This window comes from Petaurus breviceps, unplaced genomic scaffold (genome assembly GCF_028583685.1).
Source record: "Petaurus breviceps papuanus isolate PSGF00001 unplaced genomic scaffold, PetGlider_PUasm1.0 90903, whole genome shotgun sequence".
NCBI lineage: Eukaryota > Metazoa > Chordata > Mammalia > Diprotodontia > Petauridae > Petaurus > Petaurus breviceps.
The window spans coordinates 622,225-631,575 of NW_027187376.1; the positions used below are offsets into that span (position 1 = coordinate 622,225).

Consider the following 9,351-nt stretch of genomic DNA (forward strand, 5'->3'; position numbering starts at 1 on the left):
AGAGACAGAGAGAGACAGAGAGACAGAGAGAGAGAGAGGGAGAGACAGACAGACAGAGAGACAGAGAGAGAGAGAAAGAGAAAGAGAGAGAGGAAGAGGAGGCAGGGAGAAAGTAAAATAAAAGGAAAAGAAGTTCATATTCACCCACCTTCCTTTTCTCCCTGCTCATTGGTCTCCCTACTGATGGTATCAAGTGATATTGACGTACATGCCTTTGACTTACATGACCTCTCAAGATGGCATCTGTCAGTCTATAAAAACAAGCTTTTGGTGCTGACAAGGTCTTGGCTGCCAGTGACCTTGTGACACAGATACCATTGTCTAAATCTTCATGTGTTTCCTTTGCCAAAGGCCTTAGGAAGTTGTGGCAGAACCTGATGGCCAGGGACGCACAGGTAACACAAACAAATACAAATACGTAGGGGAAAACTCCCCTTAATTGACCTGCCTTATTCCCAGCCCATCTTTAACAGAGGCACAAGAGGAAGTCCTTATTGACTTTCTTTCTCTTTTTTCCAGGAAGATTATTTTATTGGTCAAAACTAGGAGTGTGGAGTGTGGAACCACACTTAGGTGTTATTCTTGGTGGGGAGGATGGGTTTGCTTCTTTGCCACAACTGACTTCTGGGTCCAAAAGATGGTACTGAACTATCAAAGGGCAGCTACCTGGAGATCTTTCCAATATTTGTTTTTCTGAATGGTGTGGAGGACTCTGCTGGGTGTGGCTCCAAGCTTTCTTGCTGATTGTGGTCCTTTCATGGGAAGATGACAGGATTCCACTGACTTGTTCTGTGGGATTTTTTTTTTTTTTTGCCACTCAACATGCCCTGGCTGTCAGCAAATGACTCAGTATCCACAGTCTTCCAATAGATTAGTCTATTATAATGAAATGAGTGCATGGCCTTGAGGCTGTTGGGCTTGGTACTTATACATCTTCCTGTTAAGTTTGATGAGGAAGCTAGATCAGACCAAAACCCTGATGACTTTCATGGGACAGGAAGGTTGTTGAGAAACTCTTACTCCATAGGTTGTAGATGAGATGCAACTCTGAGAAACCAGGACTTTTAAGATGCTCTGTCGCAGCTACAAGACTTAGCCAACATGAGTGGAAGAGCTGGGGCCAAGTGGAGCAGGGAGGAAGTTGAGGGCTACAGGGTTCATAGAATAGCATAAGATCCTAATCCAGAGCCAGAAGGTCCCAGGATGGGGAACATCTGACCTTTGCACGTGTACAGGAGAGCCGTGGGATCATAGATTCAGAGCTGAAAGACATCTTAGATGTCATCAAATTCAAACCACTTATTTAACAGATGAGAGGACTGAGGCAGAAACAAGTTAAGTGAGTTACCTGGGGCCACACAGCTTTGCAAGTATCTAAGTCTGAATTGGATACCAAGTCCAGAACCCTAGTCGCTCTATAGGGCAGGGCTCAAAGGAAGACACAGACCTTCTAAAACAGGGTTTTCAAGAGGCTTGTGCCAATAGCCCTGCTAGGGTTTGATAGTTGCTAGGGTGTCTTTACATATAATTTGCATATGCTTACATAGTCAGAGAAATTGACTGTTGGCACTTCTCAGGTCAGTGTGATTATAATGGTTGTACTGCTATAGTCCTCATAAAACCAGCTTTATTAAGTGCCTCCTGTATGCATCAGAGCATAGCTATCATATCTGTCTTCTGGAAGCTTATGATTGAAGACATACCAGGTGTGGAGAAAATATTATTTGTCTTTTATTAATATTGTTGAACCTAGCTATTTTTGGCTAAAACATAATCTAATGCCAAATGTTTATAATAGAGGACAGGCTGAACTCAGAGACTGGGAAGTTGAATGCTTGGAAGAAATGCTCAAATACTACCCAGGTCTTGTTTTGGGTCTACTCAAAAGTTTCATTTGGGTTCCCCAAGTTAGACTGACTAATCTGCTGATATATATCACAAACTGGTCTTCTCTTGGAGACTACCCACTGCCTAAGTGAGGCCCATCAGACAAATGTCCTTAAGCCCTTGTCCGAGCTCTTTATAATGTAACCTCACAAAGAATGATGGAAGGAGTCTTCTGGCTTTCCTCCTTGACCAAATGACCTAATAAATTAAGAAAAAACTATTTCAGACAATTAATGTTTGTTTTTGTGACTAATCTGTCATTGTGGCAGTGATAGATTCTTCCAAAGTAAACTTGAAGGCTCCCTTCCTCTGTTTTTGGAAGCTAAGTCTCTGAGGTTTTAGGAATTAGCACAAGTCAGATCTATATAGGATTAGATTGAACATGATGAGAACGTCTTGTGTACCCTTGAGTTCAAATCAGACATGGTCAAGGTCCTGGGTTAGGATGGTTAGGACTGAAGACTGGGGAATCCAGAAAATTAAGGGGCTGCAGTGGCATTAAATGAGGGAAAGGCTTCCTTGATCCAGAAAATGAGCAATCCCCTTGACTTGATCACCCCAGGGCTTATACATAGCTGCTGAAAAGCTGGTTAAAATTAAATCACTCTGGTTCTTTAGTAAAACACTTTCCTTCTTTCTTCCTCCCTCCCTCTTTTTCTTTCTTCCTCCCTCTTTCTCTTTCTTTCTTCCTCCCTCTTTCTTTCTTCCTCCCTCTTTCTTTCTTCCTCCCTCTTTCTTTCTTCCTTCCTTCCTTCCTTCCTTTCTTTCTTTCTTTCTTTCTTTCTTTCTTTCTTTCTTTCTTTCTTTCTTTCTTTCTTTCTTTCTTTCTTTCTTTCTTTCTTTCTTTCTTTCTTTCTTTCTTCTTACTTCTTTATTTTCTCTTCCTGTCTTTCTCCTCAACCCTAGAGGACAAGAAGATCATAAAGGAAAGGATTGGGGTTTATGGTCCAACAATCATAAAATAGGGAGGAGACCAATGCTGAAGTAAGGGATCTTGACTTAGTTGACCTAGGTTTCTCTCTTCTGGTGGCAAGATCGACAGCATCGTTCTTTCTTCTTATAATTCACAGAACAGGCATGGCAGATGAGGCTTCCGCAGAGTCTGTGGAGATCCAGAACCCTCTAGGTAAGTAGAGGTCAGTGGAATCAGGAGGAGAAAGGGGAGCAGGGATTTCTGTTGCTATGGGGCTGATCTGGGCAGTGACACCGATGTCAAAGAGGATAGTGTGTATAAACCCTGCATGCTAGAATCCTAGGTCATTCTTCGAGGTCGTTCTGTCTACTTTGCTTCACCGGAACATCCCTGGCCCTTGTTCTTTTGAGTATTGGGCCTTTATTTTCCTTCTCAAGTATTTCCAGATGCCTTTATTTGCTCTTTTCTAATGTTTTCTATTCCCCAAGTGACAAATTCTATTCACATCTCAATTCTTTCTCTCTTACTTACTTCCCCTTAATGTATTCTCAATGGAGGTGGATAGCAGCTAGATCATTCTACCTTCTGTCAAAAAAATCCCCTTATAGATGAGAAGCCCATGAATCAGTCAACTAATTGCTAGGACACATAATACCACCCACTTCCTTGTTCCTTTCATTTTCAGCCTATCACTTATATCTACCAGTTTAATCCTTTCTAGGGATGGTTGTTCTGCCCTCCCATGAGGCCAAGAACTAGTCTGGGTGTGATCCGGGTGTGATCAAAGTTGAGTGGAATAAAAGAATAATCTCACAATGTGGCTTGTATATACTTTCAGTTCTTGAATTATCCACTACTTTGAAGTGGGAAGGGGAAGGAGACTGGGAGCAACTATGGAGGTCTTAAAAGGGCACTTCTCTTGTCCTTACCTGCATTTATATCTCCTAGACAGTCGACCAAAAACCTTACTACACATTACACAGAGTCCAGGGGCCAGGGAAGAGAGGTGCTCAGTCTTCTGCCATAGGCTATCCTTCTCCCTAGGAGGAAGGGACAGAGAGAATTAGATTGAGGGAGGAAGGACAGAAAAGCAAAGGGGAGATAGGGGTTGAGGTCTGTCGTGAATCAGTGGGGAAACAGATCTCTACTTGAGCTATTTACATATTCACATCTCTCTAGGTCCAACTCAAATTCCACTTCTTCCACGAAGCCTTCCCTGATGACTGAAGCTGAAGGAGGCATCTTCTTCCTCTTAAATTCCGCACTACTTAATGACTGTATTTGTCCCATTTGACACTCAGAATATATACAGGTTTTCTTCCTAACTAGAGTAATAAGCTCTTTGAAGACAGGGGCTACTTTTTGAAATTATTAATATCTTCCAAAGTTGAAGACTTAAGTCCTGTCTCCTCTACAAGGCTTTTCCCCCAACCATTCTAACTCATAATGATTTTCCTTTTCTGAACTCATCCAACTTTCAGAGATAATTTGCATGATTTAGCACCAGGGTGTAGTAGATAAAAGGTTGGTCACAGAACTAGAAAGTCCTGGGTTTCAAGTATTGCCTCAGGCCCACACTGGCTCTATGATCTCAGGCACCTTTCAGTGTTCTAGGAAACTCTAAGACTATAAGCCACAGAGAAGGTGACAACTTGCACTGGTAGAGAGAGTTTCCTTATCTGGGAGTTCCCTGTATTCAATGAAATCACAAGTTAGGTCCCTATCCCTACCACCTAAACAAAGAATTGTATTACTAATAATATTGCTTATGTGTCAAGGTCTTTCTCCTCTTCCCAACTACATTGTAAGCTTTTTGATGGCAGGGAACAAGTCTTTTATTTTATTTTTACATTGTGCCTAGTACTGCATAGGCATAGTGGTACTACACAGAACATATCCAAAAAAATAGTTGTTGACTGAGGCTGGTGAACGCTGACCTTCCCCTGAGACCTACACAGAAGCTGTGATTGGGAAGAGGGGAGCACTACTAATGATGAACAGATTGGGTCTTCCTACCATTTATATCTTTTTTTCCATCCTTCTCACTCCCATGGGCTACCCTCCCCTCTTATGTCCCAAGCCCTAGGCCTATTCCTTCCATACCCAGCCTCCATCCCTTATTGAATCAGCTCCACCATACGTCTCTTCATGGCTCGGACCAACTCATGCTGCTCCTTGAGCTCCTGTTGGTACTGCTCTTCTCTTTTCTCAGCTTCCTCTTGCTTTTGCTCCAGCTCTACCTTCAGTTGGGCCTTCTGCTCTTGGCATCTGGATAGGGAGAGACATCTGGAGTTTGAGGCAAGTATAGAATTGTTTCTTGGCACATGAAAATTGTGCCAAGATAACATAGATGAAGAAATGCAGATCTGGGAAAGTGATTTTCCTAAGGGGCCCCAGCTAGTATGTGTCAGAGCCATGATTTGAATACAAATCTTCAGTTCTTTGGATATTTCAAATCTTAAACTCAGCATACCTGAAAGCTTATTTTCTTTCCCCCAAACCTATCTCTCTTCTAAACTTTCTTTCCTCACCCATTCCAACTCCAACTATGCACCTTTGCACCAGCTTTCCTCTGTACCTGGAATATACTCTATTCTCATCTCTTTTGTGTTAAATCGCATTTTTTTCCTTTATAGCGCTGCAAATCACCTTCCACGTGAAGGCTTTCCTGATCTGTTTCTCTCTCCTCTGCCAACTACTACTAGTGTCCTTCCCCATAATATATATATATATATATATATATATATATATATATATATACATACATATCTTGAATTTATTTTATATCTATTTCATGAACACTTATTCATATATGTCTTTCCAAATAGAATGTCATTTCCTTCTGGGCAGGGACCTCCATTTGGAGGCAGAGAAGTTTTATTCTTGTTTTTTTATGTCTAGTATGTAGCATAGTGCCTAACAAATAGAAGATGCCTAATTAGTGCTTTTAGATTAATTGGTTGGACTATCTCAGTGAGCTGTCCATCCAACTGCATGTCATAGTCTGGATTACAGACATCCTTTGTCCATATGGTTTTCCTGTGTGAATTTTTGGGCTGATGAATTTCGTTGTTGTGGATCTCCATGAAGTGGCCCTGCAGTAGTCTAGAACTTGAGGCAATCAATATAATGTCATTTGCAAATCTCCATTTGGAAGCCCTTCCCTTATATTGGGAATCTCTTTTCCATTTGGAATTCTTCAAGGCATGGCCCATCACTGTAGCAAATGCCTGTGGCAAGCCTTTGCCTCCTTGTTTTAGTCCTCAATTAATGTTGGTAATTAGAAGATTGTATAACAAGTTATTTCTATGGTTTGGGATATCAAGGAATTTTTTAAGATTTCAATGTATCTGTGAGAGACTATGCTTAAAAGATATTAATTTTGGGGTCACATTTTATACTAATTAAGGATTTTTTAAAAAAACCAACAATCAATAAACACAGTGTAATCTTATATTCCTATGCTACGGCTGCTCAGCCATTTGTGCTACTGTGAAGATGTGGTCTGCCATAGAAAATCATTTGAGAAAGCCTCTGTATTCTTTTTTCATATCTTTCAATATATGTATAGATTATTTTCATAAAGATTTTATAGAGATGAGAAATTAGGCATTGGGTAATAATACTGTCCATTTTCCCCCTTCCTGCCATGATGGTATCCTTTCCCCCTCCCCTTTTCCCTTTCAGATAACTTAAAAATTGGTTTCTCAATGCTTTCAAAATATCAGCTCGGGATGATCTCTATTGTTTGGGTTTTGCACCAAGTTTTCTTCAGACTGGTTTTCCCTTCCACCAACCTCTATTTATTGTGTAATGTGATGCTACTTGTAGCCTTTTGTTACCTTTCCTGTAACATTTTGTAAAGCAGTTTAAATGCCATATAGGTATTGTTCTGAGTTTCCATATCTCTTTACTGTATTAGAAGATCAAGTATTTGTTGTCTGAGTTTCTTTTGGCCTCTGTGTTCAGTCAATTGCCTTTTGCCAGTTAAACTTCTGTAGGAAATGGTGATAGAGTTAATGTCTTTCTTTTTAACCATTTTCTGTTTCAGGATCAATACCTCTTTGAATAGGTCAGGCTGAAATGATTATATCTGGATACACACCTTCTTATCTTTATCCTCTATTTTTTTTTTTAAGCAATCAGGGTTAAGTAACTTGCTCAAGGTTACACCGCCAGGTGTTTCTGGGTGGGTGCTAAGAGTCTGAGCCTGGGATTCAATCCCCAGGTCATCTCGACAACTGGAGCCAGTGCTCTTACTCTGTGCTACCTGGCCGCCCCATCCTCTATTTTTAATCTGTGATTAATCTTGACCTTTATTCTAGCTAGTAGATGGTTTAATTGCATTCTTCATCAGTAGGTTGGCCACTAGATCATGAATTATTTCGCTATGGTAAACCATAGAATGAAGAAAAATACAAGATGGCTTTTGATGCTGTGTGACCCTCCCTCCCCCTTTTCCCTTCTGCAGGGGTCAGAGGGTACTAGGAATTATAGATTCTAGGCTGTCTATAGATATTATCTTAACTGCAGACATTCCAAATGTGAGATTCTACCAGAGGAACTGAATCATATCAGTACTGGCATTCTTGGTATAAATGGAACTAGAAGACATAAGGAAATTGTGGCTAAGTGGAAAGATGCATCATTGGTTCTCCTTGGAAAGGCGAATGAAAGAGTGCAGAGTGGTTTTTATCATGTGCCCAAGGGCAACAAGAACATAACTTTACAGGACATTTGGCCATCTCATCTTGTATTACTTATAAGGAGAAAAAGTAAAAGGTCATTGTGAAGATAATTGAACCTATGTGCCAACTTCTGCTGTGGAGGATGGGGAAGAGAAATTCTATGAAGAGCTTGACAACTTCTTCCAAAAACAAAACATTATATCTTATAAGACTTAGTGATATAATTGTGAAGATGGGCACAGGGGACAATGATGAAAAATGTTAGGAAATATGGTTTGGAATTAAGAAATTAAGGAGGTCAGAAGTCTGTAGACTACTCAGAAGATTCTTGCCTGTGTATCATTAATACTATCTTCAAGAAGAAATTTGAAAGATATTAGAAATAGCAGGCATGGAATAATTCTGCACAAAGTGAAATTGGCTATATCGTAAGAGACAGAGAATGACTATTTACCTACGTAAGGGTCATTTGTGATATGTGGAACACCTTTGAGAGAAAGCCTTCTGTAACCAGAGCATGAGAAGTCCAAGAAAAGTCTATAAATCTCAAGGTGCTAATGTAGCTAAGAATAAGAAGATAAAAATTATAAAATGTTTCAAATTGATGACCATGTGTATGTGCCTTTGGTGATTGACATTATCATACATTTTCTTAGTGTTTTAACAGGAAGAATTTGCTATTTGAGAGTTTGTTTCTTATGTAAATTATCTTTATTCGATGTACTTAGTTGGTAGCCATCATTTTTATAAGTAATAGCTGATAGTTGTATAGTACTTCAAAGTTTACAAAGCACATTTCATGCTTTACCTCCTCTGATCCTCACAACAATCCTCTGAGGTAGGTATTGTGGATATTGTTATCTTCATCATCCCCATTTTACAGATGAAGAGACTGAGGCTCAGAGAAATTAAATGACTTGTCCATAGTCACATAGGTAGCAAGTTTTTGAAGCAAGATTACAACCCAGGACTCTCCTAGCTCTAGGTCCAGGACTCTTTCGACAATACCATGGTTCCTCTTAGAGTAGAGTAATCCTTTCAGCACCAGTCCCTAGCAAGACGAATCTTTCACTATGTATCAGATCATTTTCAGCCATGGAGATTTTTCTGATTGGATCAGTATTGTTTAAAAGCCATTGCAAAAACTTGGCATGAGAAAGGATGAGTTTGAGTCCCAGATCTCCTAGTCACCTCCTGTGTGATTTGGGGCAACTCCCTTTTTCCCTCAGGTCTGTTTCCTTATCCATACAATGGGGAGGTGGTAGTAGGATTAAAAAATCTCTAAAGTCTTTTCCAGTTCTGATATGATGTGATTCTATGAATAGGTAAAATGCTCCCCTCCCCAGCATGAGTCATCATTCTTTTCCACTGCTAACCCAGTGGCAGGGGTCGCTGGATGCCTAGCTGATGATACTTAAACATTTAAAACCAAACCAATCCAAACTTAAAAGTGATGTATTAGACTCATTGAGATGTTGACTGACTGACACATTGACTCAACCTAAATCACAGCTGAGGTTTTGCTGGCTGTCAGACTTCTACTAGAACCCTGCAGGCATGGGGTGAGGCAAGGCTGATGGTGTCTGGAGATAAAAGGAGAGAGAGAGTCAGACAGTGAGACAGAGGGGGAGGGGGAGGCCGAGGATTGAGAGAAACAGGGAGACAGACTCAGGGAGACAGAGGAAGGGAATGGAGTGAAAGAAATAGAGAAGGAAAAAGGGGGTGAGAGAGAGGGAGGGAAGGAAAGAGTGGAGAGAGAGAAGAAAAAGGAGAGAGGAGAGAAAAGAGAGAGAGAAGACAGAGAGAGAGGAGAGACATATGGAGGGAAGGAAATAGTGGAGAGAGAGGAAAGAAGAGAAGGAG

The 9,351-nt window shown here is 40.6% G+C and overlaps 1 protein-coding gene across 1 annotated transcript in view; it reads right to left on the minus strand.

Moving 5' to 3' along the window:
* The window catches only part of LOC138151643 (C-X-C chemokine receptor type 2-like), a 28,868-nt gene that overhangs the window by 18,922 nt on the left and 595 nt on the right, over positions 1-9,351 (minus strand). Inside the window, 2 exon segments of the mRNA XM_069075164.1 lie at positions 3,730-3,840; positions 4,904-5,068. Of these exon segments, the coding sequence (XP_068931265.1) occupies positions 3,730-3,840; positions 4,904-5,068 (276 nt within the window).